General features: G+C 33.1%; 1 protein-coding gene across 8 annotated transcripts in view; it reads right to left on the reverse strand.

Moving 5' to 3' along the window:
• The window catches only part of ZC3H13 (zinc finger CCCH-type containing 13), a 91,379-nt gene that overhangs the window by 65,991 nt on the left and 3,254 nt on the right, over nucleotides 1-22,134 (reverse strand). For 4 of the 8 annotated variants that reach the window (XM_033436788.2, XM_012534762.3, XM_033436785.2 and 1 more), the window contains exons 2-4: nucleotides 19,018-19,143; nucleotides 18,578-18,687; nucleotides 15,827-15,938 (exon numbers count right to left, since the gene is read on the reverse strand). In XM_033436788.2, coding sequence (XP_033292679.1) covers nucleotides 15,827-15,938; nucleotides 18,578-18,687; nucleotides 19,018-19,134 — 339 coding nt within the window. In that variant the 5' untranslated portion in view covers nucleotides 19,135-19,143. Of the gene's footprint in view, nucleotides 1-15,826; nucleotides 15,939-18,577; nucleotides 18,688-19,017; nucleotides 19,144-21,695; nucleotides 21,866-22,134 lie in introns of all 8 variants that reach the window. The other 4 variants (XM_033436787.2, XM_033436784.2, XM_033436783.2 and 1 more) reach the window with 3 other exon arrangements.

The raw sequence follows: 22,134 nt of genomic DNA on the forward strand, positions 1-22,134 counted from the left end.
GCAGCAACCTATAATCAAATATACTGATATTTTTGCAGCAAAACATATGAATTCACCAACTGGGTAAAGACTGTATAATAAGCTTCATATCAATTAAAATCAGGTTTTGCTGCCAAATAAGTCTATGCCTAACTTAGGAAAAATGTTTGGTTTTAAATGTCTCTTACATTTCAGTAATGCAATAAATAATTGTGAACTTTACTTTCACTTTATTTCTACTTTATATTACATTCACATTTATTTCTTAAACATTATATGTATGGACAGATTATATTTATTATAAATTTTATTTTTAGATAGTAAGGAGGCATTACCAAGAATACGATCTAAAAAGAAGTGTTGAAGCAAAAAGAATTGAAAACCAATATTAACTGGATTAGCAACCATAATAATAAAATGTTAGGGGTCTTTGAAGTAATATAATTCAATTTCCTACCCCATGCTGAAATGTTTTTCCTAAATATTGTACAGTTATAGAAGTCCTCTAATAGAATAATTTCACAGAAAAAAGATTTACTCCCAAGGTCTCCACTGATAGCTCTCCAATGTTGCATTCTTTGCTCCCATTTTCAGAAAGTTCTAAATATTAGAAAATTATTTCTTATACTGATCACAACTCTTTTATACCTCTTCAGAATTTCTATTGATTGGAACTAGTTCTGACCTCTAGAATCGTGCAAAACAAATCTAATAATTCTTCCACGATAGCTATTTAAATATTTCAACACTGTCACTAAATCTCTTCAATATCTTCTTATATCAGGCCAAAGATACTCTACACACTGATCATACATAAATATTTCACAATTTTCATACCCCTCACTGCTCTGTCATCTTCTCTGGGCACACTAATTTGCCAATGTTGCTTCAATAAAATGTGATAACTAAAATTAACCTAGTCCTGCCAGAGCAGCATAGAGCATATAGCTTCCACCTCTCCTAGTATAGAACTGAAATTATTCTTGCATTAATGAACTTGTTTTGCGGGGGGGTGGGGAGTTTGGGGTAGAATTTAAATAAGAAACTATAATCTTATAAGCTATATAAATTTAAATTACAATCTCACATAAAATGAAGTCTAGAAATAGGGTAAACTTCAGGGCTGGGTGATGTAGTAACACAGTGAAATCACTGGAGACCAAATTTTCTTGTTGTTTTTTTCCTTTCTTACAGCTCTGCTATTCCTACTGTTGACTTCACATTAAGGCATATTTCTTTTACCACGATGACAAGCAATCTAGGTTCACCCAGTGTGTGCCTCTCTCCAATCACAAAATAAGAATTTTTTCTTTCAGTCTGAGTAGGCCAACTTCAGTCACACGGCCACATCTGAATCAATAACTGATGGCAAGATAGTAGCCACAGGCTAAATGAATTAGGCCTGGTTCCTGAATCAACAGAATTAGCAAGGAGAATGGGATTATTATGACTAGACTAGACTAATGAGTGTCTAGCAGTGAATCTGGGGTCAACTCCCCAAACCAAAATGCAGCTTCAAAATGAAAACAACTGAATGGATTCTGGGGAGTTCAAAGTAACATACTATACCTTTGGTACTACACTTCACCTCCTCAGAGTACAATGCCACACTTCTGACAACTGCAATAGGCCATTAAAAAAAGACACTTTCCGACCTAGTAAACGTTTTCTCTGTTCACCTTTACTGTTGCATTTTGGACCTTCCTTCTAAGGTCATTTTCCATCATCCTGATGTATATCCTTTTAGACATTCTCTGAGTAATGAAGGTCTCCTGGTAGTCAACACTCTCAATTTTACCAGAAAGCTTCTTTATTATTTCCTCATTCTTGAAAAGCAGTTTTGCTGGGCTCATAACTATGGGTTCATACATTCACTTCAGCTTTGAAAATATCATTCCACTGTATTTTGGCTTCCATTATTGTTACTGATGGTATCAGTCTATCATTCCTTTGTAGAAAGATCTGACTTTTATCTCTGGGTTTTCCAATATTCTCTCTATGCCTCTCATGTTTTGCAGTTATGATATAATATCTACTTGATATGTATTGTGCTTTCTGCAGGCTTATATCTCATCAATAATGGAAAATTCTCAGCCACTATTTCTTTCAATATTGCCTTTCCCATTTTCTATTTTTTTCCTGGGATTCCAATTAGATGTACATTAGGTTTTCTAAGTTTTTCCTCCACATTTGTGAACCTCTTCAATGTTTTCTATAACGTTGTTTTTATGTGCTGCATTCTGGATAAACTCTTCAACTCCATCTTCCAAGTCACCAGTTCTCTCTTCACAGATGGGCCCAAGGCTTAGTGTCTGACTAGCTCTAATACCTGTAAAAGTCTTAAAGTCACTACCAGCTTTCACACTTGCTTCTCAATCCTTGGTTTCAATTCTGTCTTTGTTTTGCTGCTGTTTACATTCTTGAGAAAGCACGTCAAACCCTTCTCTCAGCAGCTCGAGTTAAAGTTAATGTTAATCCAAAGTTTTCTTCTGTCATTTACTATCACATATTATATCAAAGCTATTAACAATTCAAAAAGCTATTATTAATTTTTAAAAGATTATGGTTCTCACCTTAATGTTTTCAAAACTTTTCAACTGGACACTTCTGATTAAGGCTAAAAACTTTTAAATAATGAACAATGCTTATTGTGGCTTTTTGGCCTGAATATTAGCCCAACAACTGAGCTCAGTATATAGCTTTTAGGACAGATATAACTGACATTTTGAAATTTTAAAATGATTCACAGATGTGCAATTTCAGACCCTTTCAACACTACAGAAACACAGACGGTAAAGAAACTTAGATCTACACTAAGGAAACTGTAGTTTATTTTGTTTATACTATACTGAAGAAAAATCCCCTAATAGGGTTATCAGAGATTTTCTTTTATGAGGTGGTCACAAAAATTATACTAGCTCATCTCAGAATAAGCAGAGTCACAAAAAAACAAATAAGATTATAAACTTCAAAAAACAGTCAACAGATAACAAAAATCAGGTCATCTCCAAGCACCATATTTTAAAAATTACAATGAAGAGAGAACAATTATTAATATTTCTGTATCTACGTACCGATTTATACAGCAATGAAGAGCACAGCTACAGGAGATGGGGAGTGAACTAGACAGAAGCATACTACTAACAAGATACTTTAAAAGACATTCTCAAACCAAGATAGATCAAGTAGACAAAGATATGAAAACTACAGGAGATCAAAACAACAGATGTTTCAGATATACTTTAGAACCTGAAAGCCAAAAAATAGAAAATATACCTTCTTTTTAAGCATATACAGAAAATTCAGAAAAACGGACCATATCTTAGGCCACAAAGAAAATCTTATCAAATCTGAGAAAAAAGAAATACAAAAAGCAATAATATAGAAGTTATTTTTTAAAAAATCAAAAGAATACACATATAAAACAAACAAAAGGCTCTTCAATCTGAAAAATTTTAAACATGCCATTAAGCAATTATTGGACCACAGGTGAAATACAAACCTAAAGATGAGAATTCCTTAAAAATAATGACAATGAAAGCATGATATATGAGATCCATGGAATTCAGCTAAAGCAGTTATCAGAAAAATGCTTATAGCATTAAATATGTGTGTGTATATGAAAATAAATAAATAAATATTCCACCAATTCAAAAAAGAAAAGGAATACAATAAACCAAGGAGGGAATTAATAAAGAGAAATAAATGTGTTGAAAAGAGAAAGAACTAATATATAAATCCAAAAGCTGATGCAAATAAACCACTGACTAAGCTAATGAAGAAAGAAGGGAAAACGCACAAGTATTCAAAATCCTATATGACAATGTGAAAGTAGCCATTAGAACAGAGAAAACAGAAAAACGTGATTTCTTTGCACAACTCTATGCAAACTAGTTTAAAAACCTAGACAAAGTACATAATATTCTAGAAAAAAAATTAACAAAACTGACTTAAAGTCAAAAGTCTACTAATTTCCACTGGAAAAATAAATTACTTACAGAACTTCTTCATAAAATAGTACCAGACTCAGGTGGTTTCACATGGGAATTCTACCAAACCTTTCAAGAGCAGAAAATCCTGATATCACTTAAGATATTCCAGAGCAAAGAATTAGGAATATTTTGTTATTATAAGGTACTTGGACTACCTGTGAAGTGCTATAGTATTATTTGAAAGTAGACTTGAATTAATCGTAAATGTAATTGCAAACTCTAGGGCAACCACTAAAAAAGTAAAAATAACAAGTATAATTGATATGTTAAGAAAGGAGAGAACATGTAATAGTATAAAATGCTCAATTCAAACCATAAAAGGCACAAAAACAGTGGAAGACAAAAAATAGGAACAAAGAACAATGGTATAACAAATAGAAAACAGTAACAATTACAGTAGATATTAATACAACTGTATCAATAATTACTTTAAACATCAATAGACTAAACACACCAATTAAAACACAGATTGTCAGAGTGGATCAAAAAACAAGACCCAGCTAGCTATACGTTGTCTATGAGAAACCAACTATAAAAATAAAGACACATATAAATTAAAAGGAAGGGGACGGAGAAAGATATACTATGCTAAAGAGAGTGGGAGTAGATATGTTAATTTCAGACAGGCAGACTTCAGAATAAGGAAAGTTAGCAAGGACAAAAGGGCATTACATGATAAAGGGGACAATTCTTCAAAAAGACATAACAATCCTTAGCATATATGCACCTAACAACAGTGTCAAAATATATGAAGTAAAAACTGATATTACTGCAAGGAGATATACCTGATCCACTAATACATTTGGAGACTTTAACACCCCTCTGTCAGAAATGTACAGATCCAGCAGGGAGAAAATTAGCAAGAACACAGTTGAAATCAAAAGCACCTTCAATCTACTGGATATAACTCACATCGACAGACTACTTCATCTGATGACAGTAGAAAACACATTCTTCTCAAGCTCACACGGAACATTCTGGACCATTTTATGGACCATAAAACACACTTTTAAAAGAACAAAAATCATATAATGTCTAATCTCAGATCACAATGGAATTAAACTGGAAATTAATAATGGAAAGATAGCTGGATAATCCCAAAATATATGAAGATTAATCAACACACTTCTACTTAACACATGGGTCAAAGAAGAAATCTCAAGAGAAATTTTAAAATATTTCAAACTAAATGAAAATAAAATACAATTTATGAAAATTTGTGGGATGCAGTGAAAGCAGTGTTTAGAGAAAATTTTACAGTACTGAATCCATATAGTAGAAATGAAGAAAGCTCTAAAATCAATAATCTAAGTTTCCACCTTAGAAAACTTGAAAAAGAAGAGCAACTGAAATCTAAAGTAAGCTGAAGAAAAATAACAAAAATTAGAGCAGAAATCAATGAAACTGAAAACAGGAAATCAACAGAGAAAAACCAACAAAACCAAAAGCCAGTTCTTTGAAAAGATCAAGCTTCTACGCAGGTTAACTAAGAAAAAAAGAGAGAAAACAAAAATTACCAATATCAGAAACAAAAGAAGAGACATCACTACAGATTCCAAGGACATTTAAAGGATAATAAAGGAATATTATGAATAATGCTATGCCCACAAATTTGATAACCTAGATGAAATGGACTAGTTACTTGAGAGACACAATCTGCCAAAACTCACACATCAAGAATAGACAATCTGAACAGACTTATATCTACTAAAGAAATTGAATCGATAATTAATAACCTTTCAAAACATAAAGCACCAGGTCCACATGGGTTCATGTAAGAATTCTATCAAACATTTAAGAAACAACTTATACCAATTCTCTATAGTCTTTTCCAGAAGACAGAAGCAGAGGGAATATTTACAGAATTATTCTGAGGCCAGCATTAATACCTAAATATCTAATACCAAAACTAGATGAAGACACTACAAGAAAAAAAAAAAGGACCAAGATCTCTCATGGGCATTGATGCAAAACTCCTGAACACATTAGCAAAATATAAGCAAATGAAATCCAACAATATATAAAAATAATTATACACCACAACCAAGTGGGATTTATACCAGATATGCAAGGGTGGTTCAACATTCAAAAGTCAATTCAGGTAATTCATCACATCAACAGACTAAAAAAGAAAAAAAAGACATGATCATATCAATAGACAAAGAAAAAGTATTTGACAAAATCCAACGCTTATTCATGATCAAAATTCTTAACAAACTAGAAACAGAGGAGAACGTCCTCAACTTGATAAAGAACATCTATACAAAACCTACAGTTAATATCATAATTAATGGTGAGAAACTTTCTTGCTAACCTCAGGAACAAAACAAGGACGTCCCCTCTCACCATTCCTTTTCACCATCATAATGGAAGTCCTAGCTAATGCAATAAGACAAGAAAAGGACATAAAAAGTATACAGATTGAGAAGGAAGAAATAAGTGTCTGTTCAGAGATGACATGATTGTCTATGTAGAAATTCTGAAAGAATCAACAAATCTGTAGGTTGCTTTGGGTAGCATGGATATTTTAACAATCCTAAGTCTTTCAATCCATGAGTACGGTATATCTTTCCATTTATTTGTGTCATCTTCAATCCCTTTCATCAGTGTCTTACAGTTTTCAGGGTACAGGTCTTTCACCTCCCTGGCTAAATTTATTTCTATGTATTTTATTCTTTGTGAGGCTGCTGTAAATAGATTTCTCTTTCTGATAGATCATTATTAGTGTATAGAAATGCCACAGATTTCTGTATATTAATCTCACAGCCTGCAACTTTACTGAATTCATTTATTAGTCTAAAAGTTTTTCTGGTGGAGTCTTTAGGGTTTTCTATATATAGTATCATGTCACCTGCAAATAGTTGTGTATATATATTTTAAAGTAGTGGGATAATCCAATAATTTAGTTTTTAGGTTACCTATAGGGAAAAAAATAGAGCGATCCAGAGATAAAAGGTAGACTTTCCTGAATGTAACCTGTTCTGTAGATTTAACTTTGAAACATAAGATACCTCATTAGCCCAGTAGGCATCAGTCTCATAACTTTGAAACCATGAAAATGTTTTATATACTTAGAAAACAAAATTATATTTTTAAAAATCCCTAAAACTAAAATCAAATGAATCAACCCAACTTCATCAATTTTGTGGTTTAACCACACAGACAACTGTTCAAGTGACTTAAAATACAATAATTTGCACTTTGCTATACAGCAGAAACTAACACAACACTGAAAATCAACTACACTCCAATAAAAATTAATTTTTTAAAAATACAATAATTTGACTATCTCTTCCTAAGAAACATATATCACAGATATTTCCCTCATGGGATATATCCTAAGAACTACCAAGACATCTTAAACTGTTCGAAGTAATCATATTATTAGTAATACGATTGTTAATTATTATTCTGGAACTATTAAATGTAAGATAATGCAAATGAATGTCAACAGGGACTAAAATTTTCAGCATAAGAGAAAAGTGATACAACTATAAAATCAAAGAATTAGGTAAAAGTCTTGCAATTCTAAATTTGAATTATTTGAACTCATGTTTGCGTGCATGTTTTTAAAGAGAAGATACATATGTATTTCCTAGGCGAAATACAATGAAAAGCCCTAAAAATAACTAAACTAGTGGTTTCCAAGTAGTGGTCCTGAAATACCATCTCCCAATAAAAGAACCAGCGCTGTACGTAGGGGAAAATGGCTGACTCCAAGTAGAGGATAGATATAAAATATATACAATGAGCTGGGAACATCTTAACAGAAACAAAGAAACTATCAAGGACTACTGAAGCTGTGTCAATACAGGCAGGATATAATTGGACTTCATCAAAATTAAAGGATATCTTTAAAGACACCACAGGGACTTCCCTGGCAGTCCAGTGGTTAAGACTCCGTGCTTCCACTGCAGGGGGCATGGGTTCGATCCCTGGTCGGGGAACTAAGATCCCGCATGCTGCACGGTGCAGGAAAAAAAAAAAAAAAAGACTCCACAAAGAAAATGAAAAGGCAAGTCACATACTGGGAAATACACATATCCTGCAAATGACTGGTGGTATTCAGAACATATAAGAGCCACAATTCTGTAATAAGACAAACAGCCCAACTTATAAACAAAAGACATAGACAGACACTTCACAAAAAAATTATAAAAGGCCAATAAACACATGAAAAGATGCTCAACATCACTAATCATCAAGAAATGAAAATTAAGGGACCTCCCTGGAGGCTCAGTGGTTAAGAATCTGCCCAGGAAGATCCCACATGCCATGGAGCAACTAAGCCCATGAGCCACAACTACTGAGCCTGCGCTCTAGAGCCCATAAGCCACAACTACTGAGCCTGCACGCCACAACTACTGAAGCCCTTGCGTCTAGAGCCCTGCTCAGCAACAAGAGAAGCCACCGCAATGAGAAGCCACCGCAATGAGAAGCCCGCACACCGCAACGAACAGTAGCCCCTGCTCGCCGCAACTAGAGAAAGCCTGCACGCAGCAACAAAGACCCAACGCAGCCAAAAATAAATTAATTTAAAAAAAAAAGGAAATGCAAATTAAAACCACTATATACCCAGTAGAGCAATGCCAAGTGTTGGCAAGAATGTAGAGCAACTGAAACTCTCATACACTGTGGTTGAGAATGTAAAATGGAATAACCACTAGGGAAAACTACTTGGCAGTTTCTTATAAAGCTAAGACACATAACATACACATAACATATGACTCAGCAGTTCCACCTCTAGGTATTTACCCACAGAAAACTATGTCCACACAAAGACTTGTACACAAATGTTCATAGCAGCTTTATTCATTATAGCCAAAATAACCAGAAAACCATATGGCCAATAGGCATAATAACCAGAAAACTCTAATGTCCATCAACTGGGGAATGGATAAACAAATTTTGACATATCCATATAATAAAACAGTAACCCACAATAAAACAAACTGTTGACACATACTACAACATGGCTGCATTTCAAAAGTATTGTGCTAAAAGAACCGAGACCCAAGAATATATAATATCTGATTCCATTATAGTGACAGATCAGAGGTTGTCAGGAGCCTGGTTTGAGAGGGGACTGACTCTAAAAAGACATGAAGATATGTTCTGGGTGATGGAAATGTTATGTATCTTCATTGTGGTGGTGGTTATACAGGTGTGTACATTTGTCAAGACTCAAATGGTACACTTAAAATGAACACATTTTATAAAGTAAACTTTTAAACAGAGCTCAGGATCTAATACAAAGACCTCCCACAAGCTAAGGAAGGGACATTTGAGGGAAAAGAAAAAAAAAAAGAAAAATAGTGGTACTGGATTAGAGTTAAGAGACATCAATAAGAACTCATGTTTAGCTCAATACAGATAAAGACGGTTGCTTGTAATACTTATAGATATATGCATATACACCAATTAGTATACACTCATATTATTTCATTGCTCTGTCAGCTGAGAGGGCCTAAAAAAAAACAGCACCCCAGTAGGAACAAGCACACCTAGTACCAGATCTCAGCTCTCTCTCTCTCTCTCTCTCTCTCTCCCCCTCCCTCTCCCCCTCTCTCTCTCCCCTAGCCATCAGAGAAAAAGTCCATGCTACCCATACAAAGAGGTCCACATAGAAACTGAGGCCTCCAGCTGACTTCCAGCATCAACAACCAGACATGAGAGTGAAAAAATCTTCAAATGATTCCTGCCTCCAGCATCCTAATACTTTAGCTGAGGTTCCAGACATAAAGGAAGAGATAAGCCATGCCATGTGCCCTTTCTGATTTCCTGACAGAATCCATGAACAAAATAAATGGTTGTTATACGCCAAGGTTTGGCAACTGGAACTCCTTTTAATATTATCAAAAAATATTATGTATTTGCAGATCATACAAGGGTAAAGACATATTTTTTATATAAAATGAACATTTTAATCTACATTTAAAAATCACTGTAATCAATCATGTACTATATATACATTATCAAATTCCTACCAGGTAGTATATATTGTATCTCCACTTATACCCTTCCCCTTCTCTTCTAAACCTTTTCCTTTGAAATGGGTAAACAACACTCCTCTGTTCTACTTAATCCTATACTCATTCTCAAATTTTTAATTTGGTGACTCTCTACTCTTGCTGTTTTACATTTACTGTGTTTTATTCTTTCCAAAGAATTTTCACATGTACGTCCTCACTTGGTTCTCACTATAACTTGTGACATACTGGTGCAAGAGACTTACTCAGGATAGTTATAAAACTGTTAATAAGGCCTTCTAAGTTAAAGTCCTCCATTGCATGAGTCAGCTTTTTATAACACATATAGTCCTATCTCCTTCCTTATCAGTGAAACTTTTTCCTCATCTAGCCAAAAATATCAAGATGTAGAAAAAGAACAAGGGAATTTTTTTAGGTGGTGGGGGGAGGGAAATGAGGGACAGGAATAGAACTGGGTAGGGGACTACAAAGCAAAGCTAATAATTATGTATACATTCTGGGAGGTACAGTTCCCAGAGACAGAAAGCTTCGTGCTAGAAATTAGTTCTCAATTCAGAAAACCAGAGAACCAAGCACTAAGGGTAGGTCAAAATCAACTGTAGTGTGCAAAGTCAACATCAATGGTAGCCTATAAAATATCTGAAAGAGGCTGGAAGTTGGATAATCAACTTACGATTCAGCTAAAGACTGAGATCTGAAAAAGTAATTTGCATAGTAGTCATTTTAAATAGATCCAGAGTGGAGGTGAGGATAAATATCTAGTCTAAATAGATTCTCTGAAGATAAGTCATCAGGTTGAGGTGGGGTAGGAAATGATAAAAATGACCTTTGAAAAAATACTGGACAAGGAAAAGGGAACATCATTCTGAAGTCTCAAAAGAAAAACTTCTGAAAATGACTTATTATTGGAACCAGAGAAGGTCATTAAAATGATTAAGAAAAAATATTTTAAAATATATTACACAGATCAGTTGAAACATTATTCCAATGGTTTTAATTTCATATATGAGAAAGCAGATTGACAAAAAAGATTAAGACATTAAAAACAAAGATCATGAAAAATACCGGAGATGGATGGTGGTAAAGATTGCATAACAATGTAAATATACTTAATGCCACAGAACTGTACACTTAAAAATGTTTAAAATGGTAAATGTATAATGTATTTTATAACTTAAAAAAGAAAAAAATGTTTTAAAAGATCAATTCATACAAATAAACTCAGACCATTGCCCATCTGCTCTAAGGTAAGATTTCAGGTGAGCAAGAGATGCTCACAGTGCACCTCTAAATCCTAAACTATTAGATATCCTCCCACAATGATGAATTATTTTATACTTTCTTGAATGTGGCCACAAAGCTTCTCTTAAGAGACAGAGATCCCCTATAGCACATGCATGCCCTAATCATCAACAAATGCTTGAATGTTCCTCCTGACTCTATATTCACAGGTCTAATTTTGCTTTCAAAGCTATTTTAATTGTGTGCTCGAATTATGTAAAATAACAAGTCTCTGTTATAGAAGAAGAAAACACAATTCAGTGACTGCATTTGAAAAGTTCTACAGACTGGTGAGAAGTATCCAGTACCATAAAAATATGTTTATTATTTCATAACTGTTCTAAAATAACATATTAGTGTCTGTGCAAATACAGAAAACAGTGCCAAAAGTTAGTAGTCTGTGATGCTATGAGTCTAGCGTACAAAAGGGGCCTTTCCATCTTAGTTAATAGCATGGAAAGCCTGTAGTTAGGCTTAACACCTCCCCTCCACTCATTCTTTTGGTCATCAAATCTTACTGACACTACCTCAAATTAGCCTCTCACCATGTTAAATTCAGTTCCGTTATGTTAAGCATGGTTCTGATCACCTAGACCAAACAACATGTCCGAAATATTGCCAATGCAACATATGACCAACATAAAAAATTATTAACAAGATATTTGACTTTCTTTTTTTCATACTAAGTCCTTGAAATTCAGTATGTATTTTATACTTACAGCACATCTCAATTCAGACTAGCTACACTTCAAGTGCTCAACAGCCCCACTGGACAGCGCAGACCTGAGACCATCAGGAGTTCTCAACAATGGCTGCACATCAGAATCACTTTTCATTTATTCAGTAAGTGAACTTACTAGTTCCAGGGTCTGGAGATGAATTGGTAAACAAGATAGATCTCTTCAGCCCTCATCTCACATACACATGCCGTTAATTCTTTCACTCTAGGTGCACAGCTTCACAGGTTCTCAAACACACAAGTCCTTTAAAATATTGTTATTGTGTTGGTTTTCTTCCTCTTCCTAGACTCTCACCCATTCCCTCCTTCATCCCATCTATCCTTCAATATCCAGTGCAAATGTCATTTTCCTCTGGTTCCCCAGGCAGTTACTTATTCCCTCCATTGTGAGCTTTGCTCTTCTCTCTCTGACATACTACCACAGTCTATAGCATTACAGTTTACCTATTTATGAATTGGTCTCTCCACAAGTTCAGGGTTTATCAACCTCAGACACACTGGAGTTGAGGTCAATAGCAGAGAAACGGTGGGATTAGTTTGCAGAAAATCACACACATCCTATCTTAGCCATGCTATGTTATCTATGCGATACTTGCCCCTACATAAACTACATCTGATTTTCCCATAGAAATTCATTATGTGAAGATCAAGAGTCACACATGTTACAATAGGGAATGTACCACAGAAATGATCAGCACCTGTTTTCGTGCCAGATATAGCACTCAAAATAATTAATACCTGCTATCCTAACTTATTAACAGTTTTCTCTAAGTTTGGATAGTGAATTCCCTAAAACCTGACTACTCTTGAATCTTGAGACTTTATCCCTTAGGTGTGCATGAAGTTAAGTGCCTTTGAGGACTATCTCATCTAAGGAAAGCAAGAACCAGGCTTTAAATGTCTTAACAAAATACCAACTTTGCTGTCTACTAAAACGATATGCTGAACATATAAACCTTTACAATCAACAACTACTTACACTTAGATATCTGTTAAAAACCTCAATCTCCAATGCCGATATTCATCTCCTATTAAGAGCCTAAAACCAATTTATATTTGAGAAAAAAGGCTAAGAGCTATTCTAATACCATTTATTAGGCTGTCACATTGGAAGAGTCAGTCATGATGCTTGTTTTACATATATTTTCTTCACAGCAACACAATAATATAGCTATCATCTCCATTTTACAGATAAAGAAACTGACAGTAGCATTAAATAACAATTCCTAAAGTAACGTGTTCAGAATATGAATTCCAGATGTCTGCCCTTTACATTAAGTACAATCTACCTAGTGGTATGCTGGAGCCAGTTCACACTGACTCACAAGAGCTAACTGTTAAATTTTTAGGAACTGCACAAGCTGTAACTAAAAATTAAATCATAAAAACAATTAAATAAGTAATATTAAAACCAACAGTACTAATTATTCAAAACTCACTTCCCAAATATTTTAGTACACTTTACTCTTGTAGTTAATTACATTTATTGTGTGTGTGTATTCCCACACTTCCCAACTCTGTATTCAGTGATACCATTTTAGTAGCCTGAAACTGACCATGATGGGAGTATTTACACCAAAGAAATTGGTAAATCCTACAAAGTATGGCTTTCTTTTTTTCTGAGTGGTTGTTAAACATATACCAGCAAACCATGGAGTCCATTCATTATTCTGAAATAAAAAGTTATTTCAAAATGCAATACACATGCTCAGCCCCTACCCAGAAATTCTAATTCAGTAGATTAAGGGTAAAGTACCTGCGTGTGTATTTTGAAAAAGACCATTTCTCCTCCAAAAGGATTTTGATACATACCGCCAGCTGAGAACTACCATTTGAGATTTCTAAAACGGTTTTACGTATCATATCAGACATTAGAAAGCTACAAACTTAAAACTGCATTACTTTAAGTCCCCAAAGATGTTTACAAACTATAATATAAAACTGTGACACAGCTTTTTTTCAAGGATCAAAATAGCCAAAAGAAAGCTTCTATATATCGAAAATTATCAAAGAGGTTGCTGCTTATACAATTCAGTAACTTTCGTAAAAAGGCTATAATGAGACAACTAGATATCCATATGCAAAAGAATGAGGTTGGACCCTTACCTCACACCATAAATAAAAATTAACTCAAAATGGATCAAAGATTTAAATGTAAGAGCTAAAGCTCTAAGATTCTTTGAAGAAAACATAGGCATAAATTTTTGACCTTGAATTAGACAACAGTTTCTTAAATGTGACACCAAAAGCACAACAAAAATATAGATAAATTGGATTTCATCAAATTAAAAACATTTTTTAAAGGACACCATCAAGAACATGAAAAGACAACCCACAGAATAGAGAAAATTTTTGCAAATCATATATATAAGGGACTTGGATCCAAAATACATAAAGAATTCTTACAAATCAACAATAAAAAGACAACCCAATCTAAAAATGGACAAAGGATCTGAATAGACATTTCTCCAAAGAACATATACAAATGGCCAATAAGCACACAAGAAGATGTTCAACATCACTAGCAATCAGAGAAATGCAAGTCAAAACTACAATGAGATTACCGATAGGTATAATCAAAAAATTAGATAACAGCAAATTCTGGCAAAGATGTGGAGTATTGGAAATCTCACACACTGATGTAAAGAATTTAAAATGGTGCAGCTGCTTTGGAAAACATCCTAGCAGTTCCTCAAAAGGCTAAACATAGTTACCACATGACTGAGCAATCCCACTCCCAGATATAAACTCAAGAGAAATAAAAACATGGCCACACAAAAACTTGTATACAAATGTTCATAGCAGCATTATTCACAAGAGCCAAAACATGGAAACAACCCCAACATTCATCGACTGATGAATGGATAAAAAGAATGTGATATCTCAATACAATGGAATATTATTTGGCAAAAACAAGAAGTGAAATACTGATACATCCCCTAATCTTTCACAAACCTTGAAAACACTATGCTAAGTGAAAGAAACTAGTGACAAAAAAACTCACATATTGTATGACTCGATTTATATAAATATCCAGAATAGGCAAATTTACAGTGACAGTAACTGGAATAGTGTTTGCCCAGGGCTGGTGGTCAACTGAGGGGCTAGGGAAATGACTGCTAAAGGTTATGGGTATTCTTTCTGGGGTGATGAAATTGTTCTAAAATAGACTGTGGTGATGGATGCATGACTGAATATGTGAAAAGCTGCCCAAGTGTACACTTTAAATGGATGAACTGTATCTCAATAAATTCATTGCAAATGCACACACAAGAGCACGATAAATTTCTTTAAAAAAAAATTAGATCTGGGAAATTTCCATTCCTGACAAACATCTATGTTTTCTTTTAATCAATAAACTACATCATAAATTGTGCTTCTCTTTTGGTTTCACCACTAAATTCTGTGATCATATGTGCTTTCTAGTTCAGTTTCTGTCACCACCATGCCTTGCCTTCACTGTTTTAATTTAAAAGTGTTGTACTGCAAGGCACTTCAACTCTTCTTGGAAGCAAGCAGGAAATGATGGCTGGCTGAATTCCAAAAACTTAAGAATACATTTAAATACTCATGATGTCCACCATGGCACAGAAACCCTATGAAGTTCAGCTTGAGCTCTGCCAACCAGATCCCTTCATTTTAACTACCACCAAGAACTAAAACGGTAAGAATTATGAGTTTTTCCAGAGGACTTTTTCCCTCTAAATTACATTATCCATATAGAACACTGTAATGCAATATTACACATTTACCATATATTTAGCACACAAGATAATATTTAAAATAGAACATAAATAATAAATCACTACTGAAATTTAACTTTGTTTGGGGAAATTCATTCCTACCCTAACAGGTGAGGATGACTCCTCTGTATTTCGTTTCTGGGACTCAGTGTCCACATCTTGGCGCTTGTTCTTCATTCTTTCTCTAAGATCCCCTGTAGGTCTTTCTGGTGACCTTTGAACCAAAAAACAAAAACAAAACAAAAAACAAAACAAAACAACAAAAATCTATATTTATATAACATTTTATAAGAATATATTTACAGAAATAACCTCACAAATCTCAAAATAGTTTTTCTACTATCCATGGCTCCTAAAGTTCAGAAAAACAATTAATAAATTTCAGTTTATATATTAATATATAAAAAAATATAAGCATCACTTACAAGTTTTCTCCCAATACCAACCAAAATGCATACACTAAAACTCCATGGGGTGGCAGGTACTGGTGATATTAATAAGAAACTATAGGTGAGCTGAGAGAAAGGAATTTGTAATTAATAGCTTAATTTGTTTTCCTATGAATCACATAAATATATTAGTTATATTTGAAAGCAAAAAGTAGGAAGGTAAAGTTTTAAACCACAGCACTGCAAAATTAATCTAGAAACAACAGTATTATCATATACATGTATACGGTTGGATGCAACATCAACAACTGTGAAAATATTTTATGCATCTCAAGAATGAAAGCAAATAATGTTATTCTTACAATTCTTCTTAAATTTGAAATTATTTCAGAGTAGAAAGTAGTTGAAAAATTCAAAGCAAGATTTTCAACAGTGAGTTTATACTCTGCTTTTATACTCTTGTTTTTAATTAAGGAAAAATATACATATTTATATTTAACACTGGTAAAGCTTCATAATATATATTAGCAATTTGATAAATGGATGTTCAATTATTTTCACACCATCACTAAGTGAGAAAAATAAAGCAGAGGTAGAAAACACACTGCCTTTATAGACTATTCCTAGAGCACCATTAAAAGAGGGCAACAGTTGTTAAGGAATGATATGTCCCTCTTTAGCCACCAAAAAAAAATGTGTATAATGTTTTTAAAAGATATAAACAGATTACAAAAATACTGACATCTATTTCAAGTAATAGCTGTTCAATCAAATCGAGTCCTTTATCAATCATTAACACAAATCACATGATTAGTGAAAAAATAATTTCAGTCAATTCACTTTAAAGGAGCTCATTAACATTTACATGCACATTTTATAGATCTATATTAAATGTTTTAACAGTTAAAGCTGAACTGGTAAATGGATCTTATTAAGGACAAGCATTTAAATGCTTTAAATTATAATTATGATGCACATGTAAATTTTATGTGCCCTAGTTTCCTTTAAATAATAAGACAGTGTATTATAAACTTGTTTCTATCCTAAACAGTACCTAACAGAATGCTCTACATACAGTGAATGCTCAGTGACTTAAATGATTTGTGACTAAGTAAGCATTTCTGAAATACATTACTTTTCTTTCCATCTCTGAATCACATTATGAAATATATTTTTCTTCCTTATTAAAAAAAGGGAAAATACACAAATACAAAGGAAGTTATTGGGGAAAAAATGCACAAAATAGCAAAATTATAACAAAAAATCCTTTATTCTAAATCTAGTAATGACACTATTTTTTTCCATTTTAGACAAATTTCTCTGCCCATTTGCCTCACAACCATCTCTTGTATAAAAATTTTGAGTATGTTAATGTCACAGATGAAGTAAAGCATGTATTAAAAGTACAGTAATAATATAAGCAAAACATTAAAATTATTGAAACAGTTTCCCCAGGTATGTGTTTGTTTATACAGGTATTAAACTTATAAAGACTAACTTTCCCACATTGACAGAAGGGACAGATGACAATCTAAATACAAATAAAACAGAGTACTCAGCATCACAAATAACCTAAAAATGTACAACATTTAAGTGAACAGAAAGTCAGCTAATGTTAAGGTTTTGAATTTTAAGTTCTGTTAAACTTCAAAATCCATACACATACACAAAAATTCACCAAATTAAAAAGGAAATCTCCAAATGCTAATGTTCAGTTTTTACACTGTCGCTGAAGCCAAAGCAATCAGCACATTCAATTTTAGGACTAGGTAAATCAGTTGTTTACCAATCAAGTTTAAACTGCTTTTGTGACAATCTTTATGTATGTTACATCTTTAAACACCATAGCAAAATCATCATGAGGGAGCCAAAAGAAAAATAAAAGATTTTTGTTAGGAAAGTCTGATTTAGCCTTGCCTTTATTAAAGGAAAAATGATATTCTAAATAGGTAGTACATTTATCCACATATAAATATATACTTTCATTTACCTCAATATATTGTGATAAGAGATTTGGCAAATGCATTTTAACCTACAGAGCTTGCATTAGATTATCTTTTGTAATTACGATTTGAATTTAGAACATCTTAAAAAGCTAAAATTATACTTATTTAAATTCTACTATTTTAAGAGTTGAATGTAGTCTCTCCTCACTAAAAGCAAATCCATGAAATTCTGCCGTCTTAAACAGCACTTTAATACATAATTGCGGGGCAGGGCACGAAAGTAAGCCATACATATATTACAAAAACAAATTTTTGAGCCAATTAATTTTAAAGCAAACATCTCTATTAATCTTGAAATTAACAACTAAAAACATCCTGTCGATCTTTGCTATTGATAAGACTACCACCAAAATAGAAAATCTGACCAAACATATGGTAGTATTTCAGATTTTTATACTAGATAAATTACAAAAGCCATCTTCTAATAGTATATGAACAATTCAAAGTTCTCAATTTACCTTCTATAATTGCTGCTATAACCTTTACCACGGGGTGAAGGGCCATGTACGAATCTACATGTGTTTCCATAGAGGCAGTTGCCAGTCTTCAGCCAGTTACGGCACTGTGTCTAAGAGACAGATATTACTATGTAAATTTCATATTTAGTCATATTTATTTCTGGAAAAAAAGATGCTAGTGGGACAAAATTTAAATAAATGCTATCAAAATTCCAACTAACCTGAGATATATTACTCCCCAAATAATAAAAACATCAAAAAAAAAAAAAGCCCATAAACCCTAATGCCCATCTCACTCCTTTTTTATGAAACACATTTTAAAAAATTTACTAAACCAATATTCCTACAATACAACAACCTATTCACTTTTGTGATATAAATAAGAAGTTGAAGTACAGGAATTCAAGAGAACCCCTGTGACTGTACTAGTGACAACTCACCTCTGCTGTACTGCCAGTGCTGGGTCCAAGCCTCTCAAATACACTGGGTCTTCGGGATGTGCTATCAGATATGGTCTTGGTATTTTCCACTGTGACCTTCCTTCTAATTTTTGACATTTTGTACTACTTTAACCAAAAAAGAGAGAGGCAAACTGTAAAATTCTTCAGTTTTAAATAACTGAGCCAATAACTTACAAGTAGATAAAATGGTAGATAAGATAACACTGCAAAATTACAGGGGATTTTTCTCAGAAGAAAAAAGCCATAGGAGAGGTCACAAGTAAACAGAGGTAAACAGAAACTATCTTCTAAGACATACCTTATTAGTGAATTTAGAACAATTTTGAATCTTTTGCCTAGAATTTTACCTCTTCTACAGAGTGAGTAAGATTCTACTCACACAGTTAAGTTTCCATAGTACATTCAATTTCAGAAAACACACTATAAAATGTTTAGTTTCTAAGTTCCTTATAAAAGTTGTTTCAAAATTTAATAACTGTCTTTTAAAGAAAGTTGTGCTATCATTCTCCATCAACTAGTTAACGGTTAAAGAAAGCTTTGCCAAAAATAAAATCAGGTAAGAATTTTAGTCAGAGTAGAAATTATGTTTTACACAGTTTAAGTGATAACATCAGCTATGTCCCAAAAATCAGCTTGGGAGAAAAATACTATTTAAATATTTTCTTTGTCTTACAGAAGCCAAAGAAGAACAGCATAATCAGGAAATTTATTTTGCAATAATACAAAAAACAAAACCCTCAATGTTGATAAGTGACCTTCTTTCAAAATATGACAGGCTGTAGAACTAGAAAAAGTGAAGATGTTTTGATAATCTATACTGCACTGAATTGACATAAAAGTCAAAGATGCTAAAAGAAATAAACAGGCTATTTACCATTATTATTAACAAGAAAAGAAAGATGAATTATAAAAATATTTTACAAAAGTAAATAAAACATTAGAAACTAAAATATACAATCAGGTGATTCAACTAGAAATGAAAATATCAGATAACAGCACTATGATATATGTTAGAAAACAATGTTAAATTCTAGACCTAGAATAATCTAGAGAGTACACTACTGTGAGAAGTGGGTAGGAACTGCCTAAGAGAAAGAAAAAGGAACTAAACCGTATCACACTTTATACACTAAATATTAGTTGAAATTTTGTTAGTAGTCAAAAGTTACTAGAATGAATGATGTCAACTAAAGAAGTAAAAGTTCCATTTGGTAAAGAACTGGTCTCTATAAAGTTCACAAATGCTCTTTAATGTGGTTTCAAAGTAAGGTCCTATCACTTAAAAGGAAATTAAATCATGGTAGTACAGAATCAAAACTTAAAAAAAAAAAAATTACAATATTTGGTCCAGTTAGATACTTCTTGTCAAGTCACACTTTGAAAAGGTCCAAAGAATATGGACATTTGACAAATTAACAGGTAATGAACCAAAAGGAAAATATGATATGATATAATATGGTAGTTTTAAATTGGAAAAATTTATATTCTTATTTTCTAATATACAATGTAATCATTAATTACGATTACAATCAATTTTTAGTGATTCAAAAAAGGTAACTTGAAAGTAATTACAAATTTTAAAAAATTACAGTGTCACATAAGTGAACAAGAATTTGTGCAACATAAAATCACTTATGTATCAACTGTTCATCAAGTAAGGAACTATGAGGTCCACCCTCCACACTATAGTGAGTATTGCAAGATAATCTTTGATTTAACTTTTCTTGAGCTTATTCTCAGCCCAAATGTGAATTTATAAAGGAAAAGTTGGTAAATTCCACATGTACATTTGACTTACTGAACATAAATAAAAGCCAAGATAAGCGATAAGTGGAGCTGAGAAAGATCTAGAAGACGTAGAGCTTTGATTAACTGAGAAAAACACTTTTTTATAATTTATAACTAAGATTCGATAAGAAGTAAACATGTAACAAAATGTATGGAAAAAGTTAGAACAAAAATTTTTAAAGTCTCATTATCTGTTACTATAAAAACATACAGGTGTACATTGAAATCCTCATTCATTAATTCAATTTTAAAAACATTAATAAACTTAAAAATGAATGTGTTCTAAAAGTTTCTTATTAGTTATTATTAGTTATCTACAACTTGGGAAACAGGCACACCATCCCACCACACTGCATCAAGACAAGTAACCCTAAGCTTACATTTTTCCTTCCACTATCAGTGGAAATGGTCTGCCCCCAAAATCTCTATCTCCAACATGCCCCTACTCCAAACACACCCTCCCTCCTCCAAAAAAAATCAACAGTAGTGTTTTGCACAACTGGGGTAACAAGCTATTTATTATTATACTTGAAACACTGGTCATATCTCTTTTCTTGTCTTTCTGAGGGCTCCAGGTATTATTAACTCTACGGTTTCTCTTCCCCACCTATAATCTGTTGCTTGAATCAGCACTCCTCTCCTCCTCTGACCTACTGCTGGAAAGCAGGGTCTCACAGCTTCTCTCCCATCCTAGATCCCTAACATAAGCTTTGAAGACTTCAAAGGGTTTGGACTGCGACAGACAATCTAGTGAGGACTAATGATCCAATCTTATCCCTTTACTTGTATTCTTGACACTAAAAAAGTTCCTTCCAACAGAGACAAAGTAGCTCTTACAGGTGACATCAAGAACTACAAGATTCACCTACATAGTGATTATCCCAGGAGTTTTACTTCTGCTACTGTTGAGTCTTCCAACTCAGGGAAGAACAGCAATGAAGTAAAGACGTATTCTCTTTTCTCAGAGAGTCCAACTGTGTCAGACCTTGGCCTAAAATGACACTGAGTTTGAGGACCAGGTCTAGGTTACAGGGAGGTCCTAGACAGGAAAAAAGAAGAAAGAAAAGAAACCCTGAGGCAATAAAAGAAAAAGTAGAAATTGAACTTTTCTAATTGACAGAAACAGAAATTCTTCTGATCATCTATCTAGGAACTTCTATCAGCAGTCAACAAATTATCTAAATATTATGATGAAACATTTATGATTTTTGCACAGATAAAATGCCTTACGCTTGCAAATACAAAATATAATATTTTAAATCCCATTTTTCTAAATATATACACATAACCTACAGTACACGAGGAAAA

Source organism: Orcinus orca, chromosome 18, assembly GCF_937001465.1.
Source record: "Orcinus orca chromosome 18, mOrcOrc1.1, whole genome shotgun sequence".
Lineage (NCBI taxonomy): Eukaryota > Metazoa > Chordata > Mammalia > Artiodactyla > Delphinidae > Orcinus > Orcinus orca.